Raw genomic sequence first — 21072 nt, 5'->3', positions numbered from 1 at the left:
TAAACCTAGCTATAGGCTGGCCTGGGAGAAGGAACTCCTTGCATGAAGGAGAGTTGGATGACTGGCAAAGAGCAGTCACATGTACATACTGAGGAATCCTTAATACGTCTTGGAGGCAGACCTAAAAGTCCTGACACAATGGTAACTATAATGAAATAATTTAAACCAGCACCACCTTCTCTAAAATAAACAATACCTCATCAATGTTCAATAAAGTGCAGTACATAGCTCTAGATACCTAGTTCCTACCAGATTAGCAAAATTGTACCCTTTGGTCTCAGCCCCGTTTCAGAGGGTGTTCACACATAGGCTCAATGTTACACATATGGTGGGAAAGCCCCAAATTAGGAGGGTTTTGGAACAGGACTTTTACAATAATTAGAAAGACTGTCAATTTTCAAATCCCCTCACATTGCATTGCTGAACTTCCCAGTAGAAAATACCTCTAAAAGCAAGAGGCACCCAAATCATTTTATCCTTCTAGGAGCTAAATGGACGATAGTGAAAGCATGGAAACAGCCTTTTGTTTCATCTACTTTGGCAAAGCAAAAAATGTCATGGATCACGGCCTAGGAGAAGTTGGTCAGTATCCTCCAAGACATCGTTCAGAAATTTGAGGCCACCTGGGAACCATCAGTTGATTACATGCACATCTCCTTGTCAACCTTGTTGTATTTAGCTACACTTGGTTACTTAACACGCACCAGTAGGACATCTATCTTTCTTCTTTTACCCTGCTCTCCCCCTCTTTTTCATCTTCTAATCCTTTTTCTATTTATCGGTCTCCTCTCCTAGTTTACTCCAACTACGGAGGGTTCCCAGTTTAGTATTGAGACGCCCTCACTAGAGTAGGTGGGAAAATCACAGCAAAGTACTCCTAATTTGGGTTCAATTCAGTTTCCCTAAACACACAGGGGGGAGACTTCAACCAGGAGGGACTTGTCAACTACATAAAGTCTTGATTAAACCCCCCTGATAGAAGTCTACCAGGAACTAATACCAGTTAATTGATATTTGTTGTTCCTATAATTTAATGCTTGGGTACAAACAGATTTAGATGGGTCATAGACCTGTCTATCTTTCATACTGAAAAGCAGGGATAAGGGTTTTGAAATCTTACGGTGGAGAGTAAGGGTCGAAGGAGATTCACCCTTCTTCACTCCTCCATACCAGCCTGGGCCCCATTCGATCAATTTATAAGGTATCAAAATCCCACTACTTCACAATATGAAACAATTTGAATGGACATATGTTCTTATTACTATATACTTGAAATGCCCTATTAAGCTTGTGGAACAACTTGACTTTCACCATTGTTTACTCCCACTGCGATGGGTAACTTTTCCTAACCTACACTTATTGTTATGCTTTGTATCCTCACACTGGAAACCTTTACTATGTATTGTATTCATTTTCTTTTTTGAATATACAATAAAAATCGATTGAAAGAAAATTAAAAAAGGTTGCCAGGATGCCAAGAGCCCTAACAGCATAATATCCCAACAGAGACCTAAATGACCCTTTACACTAGTAGAAAACACGGCCAGGGAAGAGAGCATGCAAACCGCGAAGTGACAAAATCCTTGTCCTTTCTGGCTTCATCACAGAGGAGGTAGGGGTAACTATGTTTTTCCATCTCTATTATGGGAAGCCAACCCCACTGCTTACAATGGCAGGAGGGGAAGAGTATCTACAGTGCTTTAAAAAAGGAACACTTTTTCATGAAAGCTGATCACCTTCGATACCAGAATCATGGCTAATTTTAAAAGACACTTGGACTTACATCTCAAGGATCATAACATTCAGGGTATGTGAGATAATTGCGTATACACACACCTACACAGGTTGAACTGGATGGACTATAGTCTTTATTCAACCTCAACTTCTATGTAACTATGGCTGCGGCTATACTCCTGGTATAACCACTTGCGGTCCAAAACAGTTATATACCTACACTGGCCAGCAAGTGCTTAATTTAGATTTGTGCAAGAAAGCATTCCCCTCACTTTTGTTTTCCTGTAACTGTGATCCCTAATAGATCTCTTTATAAAGGGACAGGAAGGACTTAAAAAAAAAAAAAAGTTAAGTTTAAGTGGGAGTTAAATACTCAGACGTTTGATTTTTTTTTTTTTTCCTATTCTTGAACTTCTCTATTTTGGGTGGGAGGAACATTAATGAAAAGAGAAGTCTCAGGCACCCAATCTGACAATGTAAATATTTTTTTTTTATTGGTGTACAGTTGAAGGAACATTAGCACACTAATATAGTCACTCTGCTTCTTTTTCTTTACAAGTCCCAATCCTAGAAAGAGATGTACTTACTGACAGAATGAGGCGATACTTAAAGTTGGGAAATTCTTTGTCACACTTTTCACATCGATAGAGGCCATTCTGCTGGTCTATGACTTTCTTATTGCAGTCCTGTGAAGGGCATGCCTGATACAGGCAATTCTCCTTTCGAAGATACACAATTGTGGCAACACTGGTAAAATAATCAGCCTGCAAGGGACATAAAATTTTGTGATGAGCTACGAAATTCCAAGATCAAAATACGTACCATACATCTAACACAAAAAGTCAAAAACATGTTAATGGTAGGCCTATTTACTTCTCGGCCCATGTACACATCACAGACACATTTCTCAAAAAAATGATGGCATCACTTTCTCAAGCTAAACAGTGTCTGGAAGCAAAAATAAAATTTCTTCTACTTACCACATGATCTTGGGGAAAATATTGCATGCCCTTGAGCACACGTTATATTTTACCCTTTGACTCTGGAGAAAAAAATGTAATGCGATTTCAATAATAGTTGGATATGTAATATTCTTAAAGGGGTTTTAAAAAGGAACTTTAAATTTGTCGTGGTGACTGTTCACACCAAAAGTGAAAAAAAAATCTCCAAATTTGGGATGCCACCAGAAAAGCAACAGGGAGAAGTCTTGCAATGGAGACACCAGATCTGAGGACAATTAAGAATTCCCTCACTTTGGAGGGATCTATTCACTTCCGGTTTTAGCTGAGACATGAAGTGAAGGAAAACCTCCCCAATGGGAGAGATGGCAAAGTAAAACAGAAGTGTTATAACCCTCTCTTACTCCATCCAAAATAAAACAGTTTTTCTTGTAGTTCTACAGTACTTTAATACTAAATTTTCACCTGCAGTATGGGAAGTGACACATTTGCTTCTTCACTTTAGGTAATACGCAGACAGATAACAATGCATGCAACAGGAGAAAAAGATGGGGCCGAGAAGGGCGCTATATCCCAAAAGCTTTATTTTAAATCAATGGACAACAGTCACCTGAGTGAACAACACTGTGGTATAACATGATCATGACAACAATTCAAGCAATTGAGAGAACAGGGTAGCTTAAGCTGCAGAAAAATCCAACCTTAAAAGGGCTCACGTGGCCATTTTGGAGTAAGCAGCGTTTTGATTAGATAACGACTCTCAAAGAGAACATAAATAGAAATAGGAGACGCCAGCCATGAGCAGATATTAAAAAGTACAGGTAGAAGGTACAGCAAATGAATTTATTTAGTGATATAACATTTTTAGTCGTATATAACTACAGTAAAGGACTAATCTGGTATGTCTCTAAAGCATGGCTACTAAACAATTATTTCATAGTGAAGGGGCGATCCAAGAACATAGGTCCAGTTTAGAAGATAGCTATATTTAAAAGCATTCATTTGAAGCCTTACTTTTTCACCATGGCCCAGATTCTCATTCTTCACCTCCAGCAAGGACTTCCAGTTGGTATTTCCTCCTCCTCCACTACCGCGAGACTCTGAGATTGAAGTACCTTCTAATACCTGGCCCTCTGAATCAAACCTTTAAGATAAACAGAAAAAAAAAAAAATGTTTTTTAAAGAATCTGTCAGGACAACCTGGCACAGACAAAGCCCCCATACAATGTTAGAGGCTGCAAGAGCCTGGTAGCCAAAATAATTGCAAAGACTAGAATGGGCATATCAAGATGCAGGAGTGTGCTCCATTAGTGAACCTACATGGCTTCTGGCAACAAGGGATTGGTATAATTGTGGGATAGAAGCTTCAACTGTTCTGACAGGTTCTCTTTAACCCTACTCGTGTTTCACAGTTGTATTTAAAAAAAAAAAAAAAAAAAAAATGTACCACATTTAAATATTTTTTCTGTATTCTTACGTCAGTTTGCTCATTTCCCCAGAGGTCTGAAAAATGCATAGTTTCCGAATACACCGAACAATTCAAGTCTAATATTAAGTTTGTGATAAAAGATCATGTTTAGTCATGGGCACCTGCAAATTACCCATAAGCTAGGTCAAACAGTAATGGGTTTCATGCAAAAATAAGAATCTAGGGCAGTGGTTCTTAACCTTGTTGGAGGTACTGAACCCCACCAGTTTCATATGCGCATTCACCGAACCCTTCTTAATTGAAAAAATAAAATATGATTTTTTCAAATTCAAAACATAGGTATATATTTAGATATATATTTATACATAGGTGCACAACATGAACAAAACCATTAAAAAACAAAACCATAAAAAAAAAAAAAAAAGGCTCCATAGCTCAGGGGTTAGAGCACTGGTCTTGTAAACCAGGGGTCGCGAGTTCAAATCTCGCTGGGGCCTCCCTACAAGTGTTGGCGACTGTATCTCAAAAAACAAAACCATTAAGAACAAAGAACAAAACCATTAAAACATGGGGTGTCAGGAGGGCACACACTGGGGTGGGGGGGTTGGGAGGGCATACCATGGGGTGTCAGGAGAGAACACACTGAGGGGCGAGGTGTTGGGAGGGCATACTATGGGGTATCAGGAGGGCACACACTGGGGGGAGGTGTTGGGAGGGCATTCCATGGGGTATCAGAAGGACATGATTTCCCGAGGTGCGCTCGGCCTCACAATCAGTAATATTTTCTCGGGGGGAGCAATTGCCCCTTTGTCCCACCCCCCACCGAACCCCGGAGACTGACTCACCGAACCCCTGGGGTTCGATCGAACCCAGGTTAAGAACCACTGATCTAGGGCGAGCTTAGGTTAACGCTGCATAGGAGTTTTACAAGCTGCATTTTTTTTCAAACTGAAAATCGCAATGAGTTTTCCCATGCTGAGCAGATAAATTCTACTGCAGCTCAGCATCAGTTTTACTGCAGATTGATCTTCCCTGCCACACAAGCACATCGAAGAGCAGTGTTTCATAAACCGCTATGAGCAGAAACAGTTTTTCATTATGTATATCTTCTCAGCGTGTATGGCTGGATATCCCTTTGAACAAAAAATATATCTATATAAAAGCATGTAGAGTCAGATAAACACATCTGTATAAGCACACATTTTTATACAAACCAACACATAATCATATAGATATTTATGTATGGCATACCATAGTTAAGAAACAGGACAAGTTCCCCAGCTATCCCATGGCACTACATTTACTTAAAGGAATCCAAACAAATAGCAAGGACTAGAAAAGAACCAGTCAAGGGACTCCTAGGAATGGTAATGTATGCTTCTGTTCTGAGCCTCCTAAATGCAAGACTTGCAATTTTATCTTCAGCTAGGATTTGATGTGCCAGCTTTGGGAAATCATTACGCAGACATTTCTCCAGTACCATACAGGTTAAAAGCCTGCAAGTGCTATAGTCAAAACATTTGGCATTGCCAGAGTGCCCACTAGTGTCTACATGTGGAAATATTTTATGAGTCTGTTGATGTATAGGCATGCCCTGTTATGGCTTCACGCTTTGCTAAACACTCTTGACTGGCCACTGTAACATTAGAATCCATGGCCTACCATCCTCTGAGCTTGAACGCCTCAGGAATATCTGGATTGATCATGACAGTACTAGATGACAAGACTGACAAAGACCGCCCTCCAAAGTCAGACAGCCGTGCTCCTTTGATTGCCACAACAGGTTGTCTGGAGCCATCAAATTTATCTGCCTGTTTAGAAAAGTTGAGGGAAAAAGAAAGCAGCAAGTTAAAAATACAGGGCTTAAATTCAATATTAAAGCATTTATAATCATTATGCTACAACTAGCATCCTGCCTGCAGTGTGACATCAAAATAAACTGTCCAGGGGCCTTTCACAACTGGATGTGGTTACAGTCTCAAGTTGCCAGTTATGCCATGAACACGTAACATGTTCTTTTACATACCATTTAAAAAAAAATGCCTTTTCAGTTGTACTGAAAATGGCAGAGAGCAAGATCCAATCCCCAAACCCGGATAGGGAAGCGATGAACACATTTCCAACAAGCATGTGGAAATGTGTTTTCTTCCTCTGAAACAATAAATGTCTGACATCACACAATAGTCTAAACCACACCAATATTTTTATTTGGTAGTGCGATTATGAGAAATGATTTAAGATTTAGGATAAAATATTGAGCCAGAGAAAACAGTATTTAAGAAAGCCAATTTAGCACAACGCATCAGCCGTGAGGAGCTACGGACGCCAATACACACGAGATTTGCTCATTGTCTTCTGTAAATATGTGTTATTTTTATGGTTCAATAAAATTGTATCTGGCATTCCACACTATTGTGGTCTTCCCCTTACTTCCTATATATTTATAGGATAGAGGATACATTGATCAAGGTGGATGGGAAGATTGTATGGAGCAGTACCCCCTTTTATTAATATAAACGCTTGTGACCTCCTCTAGCGTAGCATGGACATACATAGAAGGTGAGAGGACACCCTTGAGGTTGGGTGAATGTTGGCGGTGTGTGTCAATTCATCATCTTTGGAGAAGAGATTCACAGAATACTTTGGAGTGTGCACAATCACTGTATGGTGTATGGAAATTAGGAAGTTGGATTTTTTAAATGCACCTTTATTTTTTTATTTCTGGATTTAGAATATATTTTTTTGTGTATTCCTGGACTTCTTAAAATACAAATACACAACCTTTGTAGATTTATATTCACTGATATTTTTCACTATTTTTTATGCCATGCATTGTGGTTTTTAAAATATATACAGTGTATCTGGAAAGTATTCACAGAGCTTTACTTTTTCCACATTTTGTTACAGCCTTATTCCAAAATGGATTAAATTCATTATTTTCCTCAAAATTCTACAAATAATACTCCATAACGACAATGTGAAATAGGTTTGTTTGAAATATTTGCAAATGTATTAAAAATAAAAAAAATGAAAAAATACCATGTACATAAGTATTCACAGCCTTTGTTATGAAACTCAAAATTGAGCTCAGGTGCATCCTGTTTCCACTGTTCATCCTTGAGAGGTTTCTACCACTTGGGAGTCCACCTGTGGTAAATTCAGTTGATTGGAAATGATTTGAAAGGAGATACACCTGTCTATATAAGGTCCCAAAATTAACGGTGCATGTCAGAGCTCAAACCAAGCCATGAAGTCTAAAGAATTGTCTTTAGACCTTTGAGACAGGATTGTATTGAGGCACAGATCTAGAGAAGGGTACAGAAATTTCTGCAGCATTGAAGGTCCCAATGAGCACAGTGGCCTTCATCATCCATAAATGGAAGAGGTTTATTAGCACCGGGACTCTTCCTGCAGAAGGTCGCCCAGCCAAACTGAGTGATCAGGGGAGAAGGGCCTTAGTAAGGGAAGTGACCAAGAACCCGATGGTCACTCTGACAGAGCTCCAGCATTTCTCTGTGGAGAGAGGAGAACCTTCCCAGAAGACCAACCATCTCTGTAGAACTCCACTAATCAGGCCTGTATGTTAGAGTAGCCAGACAGAAGCCACTTCAGTATAAGGCACAAGAAAGCCTGCCTAGAGTTTGCCAAAAGGCACCTGAAGAACTTTTAGACCACGAGAAACAAAAATCTCTGGTCTGATGAAACAAGATTTAACTCTTTGGCCTGAATGGCAAGTGATATGTCTGGAGGAAACCAGGCACTACTCATCACCAGGCCAATATCATCCCTACAGGGAAGCTCGGTGGTGGCAGTATCATGCTGTTGGGATGTTTTTCAGGGCAGGAACTGAGAAACTAGTCAGGATCGAGGAAAAGATGAATGCAGCAACGTACAGACATCCTTGATGAAAACCTGCTCCAGAGCACTCTGGGCCTCAGACTGGGGCAAAGGTTCATCTCCAAACAGAACGACCCTAACTACAAAGCAAAAATAAAAGGAGTGGCTACAGGACAACTGTGAATGTCCTTGAGTGGCCCAGCTAGAGCCCAGACTTGAACTTGATTGAACATCTCTGGAGATCTAAAAATGGCTGCGCACCAACGCTCCCCATCCAAAATGATGGAGCTTGAGAGGTCCTGCAAAGAAGAACGGGAGAAACGGCTCAAAAATAGGTGTGCCAAGCTTGTAGCATCATACTCAAAAAGACTTGAGGCTGTAATTGGTGCCAGAGGTGCTTCAACAAAGAATTGAGCAAAGGCTGTGAATACTTATGTACACGTGTTTTGTTTTTTATTTTTAAAAAATGTAAAAAGATTTTCAAACAAAACTTGTTTCATGTTGTCATTAGGCCCCGTTCACATTGCCGCGATCCGACTTGGGGGGGGGGGGCGACCTCCGAGGTCGCGGTGCGAGCAGCGCACCGCGACCTTTGGACCGGCCGCCACGGACTTCATAACATTGAAGTCTATGGCGGTCGCCTCCGGGTCGCCCCAAAGAAGCTCCGAAACCCTTTTTCTAAGTCGGAGCGACTTGTGTCGCTCCTATTAGAATGGGTCCGCAGCTTCCCTATGGAAGGCGACCTACGGCGACCTGTCGCCTCACAGGTCGCCTTAGTGTGAACGGGGACTTATGGGGTTTTGTTTGTAGAATTTTGAGGAAAATTATTTTTGGATTAAGGCTGTAACATAACAAAATGTTGAAAAAGAGAAGTGCTGTGAATACTTTCCGAATGCACTGTACACACACATACATTTTTTTATTTGTTTGCACTATTACGCACTGTAGTATGTATGAATCTATAAATCTAATAAAATGAGATTCACTGTCTACTAAATTAGATTATATATATTGTTGAGTAGCGTTACATCGCTTTTAGGTTCACACAGTATATCAACTATTTTTGGTTTAGTAAGCGAGTTAATATGCCTCCTAAATGGACAAAGGCTTAGTACTGTATGTCCAATTACATCCAGTAGCTGAACAGTACAACACCAGACTTGAAACGAAAAGGAGAAGGTTCCTCTAAGTTCAGCATAAAAAAAAACGTTTATTGGCACATGAGATAAGGAACACTTAAAAGATAGTAGTGTGTAGCGGGCATGTTTAGACAACACTCTGGTTGCATTCCTGTGCCTGTGGCTCCGTCTCCTTCAGTCGTCCAGCAGCAGGAGGGGAGATGGAAGAGGAGAGCCTAAACTAGGAGGTCCTGTCGGCCGAGGCCCTGGTGGAACGCGTGCCTCACTTGTGGACCGCACGGAGCGTAGTAACATCAGGGGGTGGCAACACGTTTCGAAGCATGCGTAGTAAAGCTCCTTTGTCAGACTATGGATGTTTATGGGCTTGGAAACAATCAACAAGCCTGTTTATAATTATATGATGGGGTCTGATTTCTGTTGTTAAAAGGAGCGGAGGGGAGCGCAGAGGTGGTCAGAGAATCCGCTTCTTTAACAAAAACCAGATCCCATCATATAGTCATAAACAGGCTTGTTCATTGTTTCCAAGCCCATAGATTGCCACAGTCTGATGAAGGAACTTTACCACGCATGCTCCAAAACGCGTTACCGCCCCCTGACGTCACTACACTTAAGGTTCTGACGACAGTCAACAGGACCTCCCAGTTTAGGCTCTCCACTTCCATCTCCCCTCCTGCTGCAGGGCGACCAAAGGAGACGGAGCCACCAGAGCCAGGAATGGAACCCGAGTGTTGTCTAGACATGCCAGCTACCCACTACTATCTTGTAAGTATTGCTTATCTCGCGTGCCAGTAAACGTTTTTTTTTTATGTTGCACTTCGAGGCACCATTTCCTTTTCCTGTCCGTTGGGAGTTGCTTCTACTCTTCAGAAGAGATGCTCCAGTGTCAGTATAGCAACCCCCACATGTTTTCCGAGGACTATCTTTTCACCATTGAGGATTGATCTTCCTAACAGTAGCGCACTATGTTCCATTTACTCATAACACCAGACTTGAGGGGGGTAGGGGTAGTAGTGAGCTAAAATAGTAGTTGATTGTTATGTGTTTTCATGTTTTTCTCATACCTTAAATTAGTAATGAAAACTGCAGTCACAAAATAACTGCTAGAAAAACATTCTTCTAGCATTTCTTAAATCAAGGGTGACCAACCAGTGTTCCACATATGACCCCTCTAATGTGGCCTGCAACCCACTGCTCTAGGATGATGTGACGGCAAGCGCAGATCGCCAATCCGCCATCTCATGTGGATCTGTGGATGGAGGAAGCAGGAGCCACATAAGTCGCTGCTTCCTCTATAGCGCAGACTCCTGTCCTGGGCAGAGTGAAAGCAAATGCACTCCACCACCTGGGGGAGCAACATTTCCTACACTGCAGCCTGCAGAAAGTGCCTGATAAAAGGCCAGTTTATGAACATCAGCGTAGGAATGGGCATATTTATTTTCAAATTTTGTGCAATGGGCATAGTTTGGCAATGGCCATTAGGCTTTGACACGGATTCGTAGGTGCAGCGCTTTCCTGCACTGGGCCAAAGCCTTCTATTATTAATAAGAATTATTTCTGAAAGTGCACCACACTTGCAAGATGTAAGAGGTCAATGGAAAAGCGCAGCAAACCCGCAGAAACTGCAGTGCATAAGTGTGAAAGCAGCCTTACACAGCCCATTCACACGATCAGTCCAAACGGTCTTGCCTGTCCTTTTTTCAGGCAGACCTGATTGGACATCTGTGAAAAATGGAAGGGGATCTGATCCCCTCCATCTGGGCAGAATAGATCAGAGGGCACATATGCAGAGCAGACACAGCTCTGCATATGCGGAATGGATACGAGGGGGGGGCTTCTTGGGGGATCAGTGGACAGATGTCCGGCTGAGCAAGCAGATTACACTCCCTGTGAATGGGGCCTTTATAGGGGGCTTAGAAAAGCAAGATCTCGTTTCCATTTGGGGGACAGTAAAACCCCATAGTTGAGATGTGTTTTTACCAAACCTCCCCCCAATCAGTGGTGTACCGTCAGGGGTCACAATGGCGATCCCACCATATGCTTCAGGAGGGCCTGTGGTACCTCCGTCACATCCAAATTTGCATTTGGACAGGAGGGGTGGTGGGGGTGGCATATACAGGGACCTATTCTCACTAGTTTCCTCCTGCAATCTCTGAAAGCTGTCTCCCCCGAGCATTCAGTGGCTACAGGAGGAAAACGTTCATTATGCCATTAAAAATAAAACAAATTGAAATTCTGAACCATTTAATTTCATTGTGGTCCGTAACTGGTTACTAAATGACTTTGGTGGCTCATGCTCTTTAAAAGGTTGAGCACCCATCCTAAACCCAACCAGCTTCCTCTTCGTAATAAAAGGACATTTAAAAAAAGTGTACTTACATCTTCACCCCACAAAGTGGTTGTGACCATCTTGCCCGACGTGTCCATTAAATGAATACTTCGCTTTGAGACTTCACGGTTGTTGGACTTTATAGTCACCTTGGCAACATCCTCAAAACTCTTACAAACCCCAATAATGTCTAGGATGACAAAAAGCAGGTTCCTGAATAGCTGTTTAGCTAGAAGATGCCTGGTGGCTACCAATATAAAATACTAACCTAGTAGTGTGTCCTTGTTTTTGTTTTCCAACTCAGAAATGGGAACAAAATCAAACTGCACTGTTGGGACATCAGAGGAGTCATCACACGGGATAACAGAAGTTTCGCTATTGAACGTCATTTCATAGTCATTCTTAACAGATGTATACTGTTTGTTGGCAATCTTTAAAGTTCCTTTTGAGAAGTAATATACCTAGACAAAGAAAAGAGTGCTAAGTATGCCATGTATGTCAGCAAGAGGGTAGGATTAATAAACCTGCACTCCACATTTTAAACCTTTGAAAGAAAACATATTGACCAACAGCAGGCACCAAATAAGTTCTCACTATTAACAGTGATTTGAGGCTTAACCCCCTCCCCCATCACTCCAAACATCACCCGTCTGCCACCCACTGCCTACTCTTAGAAATTTATTATATATACACACACACACACACACACACACACACACACACACATATATATATACATATATACACACACACATATATATATACATATATATACACACACACACACACACACACACACACATATACATATATATACACACACACACACATATACATATATACACACACACATACATATATACACACACACACACATACATATATATACACATACATATATATACATATATATATATATATATATATATATATATATATATATATATATACACATACATGTATATATATATATATATATATATATATATATATATATATATATATATATATATATATATATATATATATATTACACATTTTAATCCTTATATGGGCCTTCTCCAGCACTGCAATAGTTAAATCCCTTGCTCACACACTTCCTCCTCTCTATGGAACCAGTCCTCCAAAACCGTTGCCTTTGGCACTCCGTTAGCTGCAGCTCAAAAGTCATCATGTACACTGCAGGTTCAGCAGTTTTACATTACCTATGAAGAGTCCGAGGGCCTGCCTACAACCCAATGTCAGAGGGAAAAGTGCCAGTGATGCAAGTAAAATGCTTTGGTCCTGGCACCGTAGGCAAAAACCAGTATTTGGTAAAAGATAAAATTGGGGCGCACCCGCGCTATGGATAAAATACTGAACTTGTTAAAATGTTTAAAACGGTTTTTGATAACCGAGGGGACCAGATGGTTATGCTGCCTCCAACTTACCACAAGGGTAAAAGTGTTATATGGGTCAGGGGGTGTTGGTATGGGGCGCTATCACCTTGTACAACAAAATTAATGGTGTATGTGGTCCCAATATGAAAGTGCACTGTGATCATATATAAGCAAATTATGTGCAAGAAAAGCTTTTTTATACAATATATAAGGTGCTGCGTGCTTTAAATGAGACAATATGGTGTGCAAACAGTGCATACGGTAGTGCTATCCCACGGTATATGTTGTTAGGTGAATTGTACCGTTTATCAGGTATATACTAAAAATGCGACCATCAACCTGTGGTCAGTGAGAAAGTGCCAAGTGCAAGATAATTGAGTGAATAAACTTAAATCATAATTGAAAAAACCTTTTATTGTGATATCCCCTTGCGGGGGAGACTGGCATCCGTGATTGGTAAACCAGTGGTAATAGAATAGAGTGATGAGTGAGTTGTGCTATTAGGGCGCGTGCTGGGAGTAAAAAGTGCTTTGTACCGGAGGTCAAGCACTTACCAAGTCCTCTCCCTTGCTCCACACTCAGCCGGGTTGGTTACTTCTCCCCTTACTGTGATGCCTGCGGTGTTTGGATGTTTCACCGGAGTAGTGGTGCTCGCATCTAGGGAGTCAGTGTACAAAACCAAGAGAGGCTTCCATGGCGTAGTACAGTAATTCAATAAAGAATAAAGTGTAGCGACTCACCAGTATGAGAAGTTCACCGTCAGCTTTGCTCAATGTGTCTCTGGTGTTCGGCCGCGCGGCGCTTCCGCGTTCCACCGGCCAGAACCACCACACCGGAAGTGACGTATGACGCTGGTTGCCGCTCTACGCGTTTCGTCAGTGCGACGTCATCGGGGGCGGATCCAGATGACGTCGCACTGACGAAACACGTAGAGCGGCAACCAGCGTCATACGTCACTTCCGGTGTGGTGGTTCTGGCCGGTGGAACGCGGAAGCGCCGCGCGGCCGAACACCAGAGACACATTGAGCAAAGCTGACGGTGAACTTCTCATACTGTGAGTTGCTACACTTTATTCTTTATTGAATTACTTTACTACGCCATGGAAGCCTCTTGGTTTTGTACACTGACTCCCTAGATGCGAGCACCACTACTGCAGAAAACAAATTGGCCAAAAATTTAAAAAAATTTTGATTTTTACATTTTTTTGGGGGGAATTTCATATAAAAAAAAATGTTAAAAATAGTTATTTTTTCAAAAAAGCTCTTTTTTTGTTTATAGCGCAAAAAGTAAAAATCGCACAGGTGATCAAATACCACCAAAAGAAAGCTCTGTTTGTGGGAAAAAAAGGACGTAAATTTAGTTTGGGTACGGTGTCGCACGGCCGCGCAATTGTCAGTTAAAGTCGCACAGCGCCGAAATCGAAAAAAGTGGCCTGGACGTAAGGCAGCAAAATCCTCCTGTGGTAAAGTAGTTAAAAAAGGTGAGCACACCCTTCAGCAGCATTCCTGTTAAGGTGGGTCACTGGCAGATCCACAGTGGAACTAGACGACCGTTTATAAAAAGGAACGGTCCAACCAAACACTGAAGAGGGATCGAAGACCCCTCAGGATCCTTCCAGTCAGAATAGAGGAATATATTGAATAGCAGGTGTAGTGGAAAGTTCTCTACAGTTGTAGAAGCGATGAAAGACCCAAGACTGGAGAAAGCAGGCTGGTCCTCCAAATGCAGTGCAGTAAGCAGTGCATCAATAAAGCCCAAAACCACCTCATGTAAATATCTGGGGACTGCAGTGCCTCATGAACAGTCTTTTAGAGACTGCATAGCAGAACAGTCTCTTCTGCCTCCCTAGATCTTCTGTGCTGAGGCAAAATGTATGCTCTGGCCTCCTGTGGAATCTTTTTTTTGATGGCATCAAGTAGGTCCAAAGAAATGTTTGATGAAGGCCAAGAGAATCAAATGTTCCTTGAAAAATTAATCGCATTGGGAATGGAGTCACATTCCAGGCTAGCCCTGCATGCCTAGCCATCCAAAATCTTAAGAAAGGCCAGTTCAAATGGTGTAGTGGGAAATCTAGACTGAAGTCTATGGAAAAACAAAAAATAAAAAAAAGGGAAGATCTAAGCCTAGCAAAGACTGGTGAGAATTTCTTAGCAGAGCTGAAAAGACATCCTCCTAAAACACTAGCAAACAGCGGAGTCATGCTGGGTAGAAGGGTTATTATGGGCTGATTTACAGTTTTATTTGCATGTGTGCTATCCACCTGTAGGTGGCTTTAAAAAAAAAAAAAAAAAAAAAAAAAAAACTTCAAGATGCTGGCATTTTGATCAGCTACTGATTTGCATATTAGCAGGCCTACCAGCGTCCGAAGCCATGGCAGAATCATTTTTTTGGGTTTTTACAGGTACTGATATTACAAAAACTATTGTTTATACAAGAAAAAAAAAATTTTGTCAAGAAATCTACAGTGTTTTCCAAGTTACTAACATCTCCCCATTACACCTGAATGTGATTAAATTCAAACAAATCCTCTATTTTGCACTCACATTGCTTCCTTAGCCAACAGGAATGTACCAGAAGCGATGGCAAAAGTTAAACACTATCAGAATGGCTGGAAACTAGCATGTCAAAGGTCCAGGATTGGGGAATAAGAGCAGGTATTGAAGGCACCTCTTGTACTTCACTTTGGTACAATATTGTATTGAATACTAAAAAGGGACAGGAACAAATACCTTATTCATTTCAATAAGTGAAAAGAACTTGTCAGCTTGCTCGTTGAAAGCAGTAGCACGGATCTCGCCCTGAAAAAAATACAATTTTGTTACTGAAGTTTTTAAATTTACTGGAATTAAGTAAAAACAGACATGAGATAGGGAGAAAAAGACAATATACTGTTATCTTGCACACAAATACAGTGACCCTATATGTGTACAGGTGATCACCAGGGACTGCTCTGCACCCCAACTTAAAATATACAAGCTTGGATTCATAAGAGACATCAGTGAGGATGCAATGCTAAAACCTACGATATCACTATTAGAGCATGTCTTCAAAAAATCATTTTGCATCATTATCTTGCACACCGACGCAAACCCATTTTGTTTGGCCTATTTGGCTGCCTGGAAGACCTTACGAGACCTAAAAATTACAGATTACATGCAGGACAGCAACTTGACTTGGGAAAACTATTTTCAATTGGCCAGTTCCCAATTTATAAAAAAAAAAACAATATGCCTCCAGTTAATAATAATCAGGATGATTAACTAATTAACTGAAAAAAAAAAAAAAAAAAAGCACGTGATGTGTGGGCTACAGTGTGCTTTGTACCCAATTTGATGACAAAGATGTCACTACTTACAGTCGCTGCCCAGGCTCTGAGATGACTCATCCACCCCCTCCATACCCAGGGCAAGGAGAGCTAATTATTTGATAACAGATTTTTGTTCTCGCATCAGAGAAACAACATCTGCACATGAAAACATTTTACGCACTTCGCTTTTCTATAAGTGACCGAGAATAGAAAGCATGACGAGTCCCAAGTATATCAAATGAGGTTAGGAGGGCAAACTTCGAACCAGACAAAACAGAAAAAGTAGCTTGTAGCTAGCAGAATTATTAGCGAAGGCTGCAGATACAAACTAGTTTCCTTTATAGTTTGTAGAGGGGGCTCTGCCCTTCGTAAATACTCAATGGGCTTTCAGTGCACATATCCGGCTTTTAACAAAGCTGCAAAGTGTTGCCCTGCTTTACGGTAATGAAATATAAACAAAGCAGCTTAAAAAAAAAAAAAAAAAGGGATTGGTGCCATGACAAAAAAACCCTTTCATAAACAAAGAAAGTGGGTGGGATCCCTGTGCCCCATAATGTAATCCAAGAAATGGATTTTACAGGTAAACTAAAAATCCCATTTTCTTTTTTATACATCCAGGGCACAGGGTATCTTGATATCCATTACGGTAAGAGGTGTCCCAAAGTGCTGAAAATTAAAAATGCAACCTGGCAGCAACAACTAAACCAGAACAGGTTGGAACCTCACACAGTTGCCTGCAAGTCTTAAATGTCACATTTTCAGAGGCTCATACGCCTCCTTTACAAACATTTGTAAAAAAAGGAATGAACCGAAGACCAAGTAGCAGCCTTTCAAACTTTAGCTTTTGAAGCCTTGTTGTTGAAACTGCCCAGGAAGCACCAACACTCCTTGTAGAGAATAAGTTGTTACCAAGAACGTAGGAACTTTTCCCTTTAGATCAGGGATCCTCAAACTATGGCCCTCCAGCTGCTGCAGAACTACACATCCCATGAGGCATTGTAAAACTGACATTCACAGACATGACTAGGCATGATGGGAATTGTAGTTCCTGAACAACTGGAGGGCCATAGTGTGAAGACCCCTGCTTTAGATGGTAAGCTTGAAAAATAAGTCCATCAAGAAATGGTAGATTTGAAGCAGAATCAGACTGATGAACTGCAGCAGTTGACATCAAGTAACTCTTGACTGCACAAATCACATCTAGGTATGAAACACCTTGTTCTCGGCTTCTGATGTTTTGGACAGAAAAAAAGGTAACAATGTCCTTGTTAAAGAGGTTGTAAACCTGAAAAAAAAAAAAAATTCTCTTCTTTTTGCAACCTGAAAGAGAAACACATAATGAGCTAGTATGCATCGCATACTAGCTCATTATGAAATACTTACCTTAGAACGAGCCCCCGCCGTGCCATCCGCTTACCTCTATGACGGGCGACATGTCCAACCCGCCCGACTTCCGGGATCGCGGCATCCAGCCATCTGATTGGCCGGAGCCGCGGTGACGTCACTCCCGCGCGCGGGAGCCGATGGTCACGGCACGGGTCTCTGAAGGAACGGCACGAGCGGCCGTTCCTTCAGAGCGCATGCGCCAGTGAAGTCACTGGCTGCATGTTAGGTAAATATCTCCTAAACGGTGCAAGTTTAGGAGATATTTACAGTACCTATAGGTAAGCCTCATCATAGGCTTACCTATAGGGAAAAGTGTCAGAGGAGGGTTTACTTCCTCTTTAAGATTGAATGAAAAGACCAACTGGAGTTAACAGGATGGTGTTAAATCACTATGGCATAGTGAAGCTCCAGGAAATCTACCTTACATGCAAAAGCAGCCAATTTCAAGACTCTATGAGCCGAAGATATTGCAACCAGAAAGGTACCCTTCTGTGTCAGGACTGAAAGAATATCCTGGATGGGGTCAAAAGGAGATTTCTGCAATACAGAAATTACTAAGTTGAGGTCCCATGGCGGGTGGAATAATAATAGCCGTGACCCCTTGTACAAAAGACACACACGAAGGAATGCAAAGAAATAGGTCTTGGAAACAGAACCGCCAAGGCCAAAATCTGACCTTTGATTGTACTCAAGACCAGACCCTGGTTAAGTACCACATTTTCCTTGGTCAACCTGGGGTAATCAGAATTACCAGAATGGCCTTCAGTCAAATCCTGAAAGCAGTCGTGGTAGATGAGGGTCCCTGGTTCTGGATATAATTCTGACTATCTTCAATTGAGCCTGGATGCCAGGAGATTCACATCTGGGTCACCCTATTAACCACTTTACCACCGGAGGATTTTCCTGCTTAAAGACCAGGGGTTATTTTGCGATTTTTTACTGCGTGACTTTAACGGACAATTGCGCGGTCGTGCGACGCTGTACCTAAACGAATTTCACGTCCTTTTTTTCCCACAAACAGAGCTTTCTTTTGGTGGTATTTGATCACCTGTGCGATTTTTTGATCACGCGCTATAAACAAAAAAAGAGCGTAATTTTTGCAAAAACAACAATATTTTTCACTTTTTTTTATATGAAATTCCCCCAAAAAAAAATGTAAAAATCAAAATTTTTTAAAATTTTCGGCCAATTTGTTTTACGCTACCTATGTTTGGTAAAAAAAAATCGCAAAAAGCGTATTTTGATTGGTTTGCGCAAAAGTTATCGCATTTACTAACAAAGGGAAAGATTTTTGTCATTTTTGGTGTTTTTTTTTTTAACGAGTAATGGCGGCGATCTGCGATTTTTTTTGCGGTACTGCGACATTGCGGCGGACAGATCGGACCCTTGACTGACATTTTTGACACTTTTGGGGGTACCAGTGACATTACTGCAGTAATCAGTGCTATATATATGCACTGTTACTGCAAAAATGACACTGGCAGGGAAGGGGTTAACAGTATTGGACAGGGAGGGGTTAAGTGTGTCCTAGGGGCGTGATTCTAACTGTGTAGGGACAGGTCTACTAGTGTAAAAACAAAGATCAACAGTTCTACATAGTAGAACTGTTTGATCTTCACTTTTACACAGGGAGAACTGACAGGTGGCTTGTTTACACAAGCCGCTCTGTCTTTCTCCCGCTGTAGCGGCGATCGTAGTGTGACCGGCGGACATCGGGTCCGCCAGTCACACTCCCGCACTCCTCCGTGAACGAGCCGAGGCGGGCGCGCGCCTCAGCGGGCGCGCGCCCGCCCGCTATTGGCTCTGGAAGGAGTGACAGGCGAGCGACGTAGACCTACGTCACTCTGCCTGGCCGGGGCCGACTGCCGCAGTAAATATACTGTGCGCAGTCGGCAAGCGGTTAAGTAAAAGTGGTTTTCCCTTCTAGCCTTGCCTATGGCAGATCCTCATTCAGGTCCTTTTCAAAACAATAAAGAGGAAGCGGAATGTTTCCAATTGCAGCCAAGACCGATCAAAACTGGAAAAAAATCCAGAAAGCTGGTGATGTGACCCACTAATAGGAGATAAAAATTAAATAAAAAAAATGTGACAGGAGAGGGAAAAAAAAAAAAAAGAAGAGGGGAGGAGAACAAGGGGTCTATAAAGTCTGCCCCATTTTCTTTTTCATTTATACATGTTTTTGTTTACTTATCCGAGTATAGATCAAGGTCTTTCCCCATGCATGTTAAAATTCCTCCCTTGACAATAAGGAATTGGATAAAGGCGCCCCTGTGGTAGTAGAAAAGACCCAACACGTAAATGTAATCAGAAATACAAGGAACAAACGTCATTCCTCTCTTTCCCCAAAGGGTAAAAATCAACTGGAGGTGTGTGTATCCGTGTACTAACCAGACTGAAACCTGGACCATTTTAGAGGAGAAACCTTCCAAAAAAACATCCCACAGAGTCCAAACCTACCACTGCAGAAAACTGATTCCAAGAAGGTACTGGTGATGTTTTAGCCTTAGCTGAGGGATTGGAATATAGCACTGTGCACAAGTTGAAGGAGAACAGGTGCCTGGTGATATTAAAAAGGTCATATGAGCTTAATGTGATACATCTGAAGAAACGGTCATAAACCTATGGTGAGAATTTTGTTACGTACACAAGGGATTACTATATAGGTCACTTATTCATCACGTATGTTTGATGTGCACATGTGCAAGTGAAGGTGTATTTCTTTGATTGAGATTTTATACACATAGAAGTTATTTGTATATTGAGTGGGAATTTATGTGCTGGTATATGCTGATTCTAGGTGGAGAGCAGGAATGGACTAAAGATTGTAGGTCCGTGTGGTATATTGCAAGCAGGAACAGCAGCAGGGAACTGCTTGCTTGCATGGTGAAATAGTAAGCACAGAGTGTATGCACGACACTGCACCCAGCAGATAAAGTCCGCTATTGGTCCTGTGGAGTTTTCCCCTTCCGTGGTGGAAGCTAGGAGAAAGCGGGAAGTATAAAAGGAGCACAGCAACCAATGTAAATTGGGTAGCTCCCTGGTGCTCAGTCTGATTGGCCTGTTCATGGAGTGAGTCAGGGCAAATGCTGAGGCAATAACCGCTCTGAACCTGGAAAGTGATCCACGGCTAACTTGTTACCAGAACAGTATCTGGAAAGTGCCTTTACATAGAACCTAAATTCCGAAGGTCACTTCCAGGTTATCTCTGCACAGCCTAGTCCAGTGGGGTTAGGATGCCGCACTCCAAAAGTCAGGCTGAGGATGGCTGCACCAGGTTAGCTACAATCAAAGAGACCAGCTCAAGAAGCAATGATACATTTTTTTTCCCCAAAATCAAAAAAACAAAAATGGCACTAGTAAAATCGTTAGATCATTAACGCAGAGCTAAGAAAAGATGTCCATCCTTCTTTGACACCAACAAAAACTGGAGGCACATGGGATTGGAGGAGTTATCCTGGGTTAGCCTGACATATTTTTTTTTTTGTTTCCCAGTGTCTAGTCTTAGTAGGTTGCAATAAAACCCAAAGGTGAGTGACTTCCTGTTCCCTAAATAAACCATAAAAGTGATATTTTACA

At 41.6% G+C, this 21072-nt stretch overlaps 1 protein-coding gene across 1 annotated transcript in view; it reads right to left on the bottom strand.

The window, feature by feature from the left end:
- The window catches only part of RPA1 (replication protein A1), a 165039-nt gene that overhangs the window by 69363 nt on the left and 74604 nt on the right, over positions 1–21072 (bottom strand). The window contains exons 9-14 of the mRNA XM_082246769.1: positions 15533–15601; positions 11693–11885; positions 11475–11614; positions 5785–5933; positions 3708–3837; positions 2322–2498 (exon numbers count right to left, since the gene is read on the bottom strand). Of these exons, the coding sequence (XP_082102895.1) occupies positions 2322–2498; positions 3708–3837; positions 5785–5933; positions 11475–11614; positions 11693–11885; positions 15533–15601 (858 nt within the window). The remainder of the gene's footprint in view (positions 1–2321; positions 2499–3707; positions 3838–5784; positions 5934–11474; positions 11615–11692; positions 11886–15532; positions 15602–21072) is intronic.

The sequence above is a fragment of the Pelophylax lessonae genome (genome assembly GCF_965119305.1).
Source record: "Pelophylax lessonae genome assembly, chromosome: 2".
In the NCBI taxonomy this organism is placed as follows: Eukaryota; Metazoa; Chordata; class Amphibia; order Anura; family Ranidae; genus Pelophylax; species Pelophylax lessonae.
This window is presented reverse-complemented; position numbering and strand designations above follow the sequence as displayed.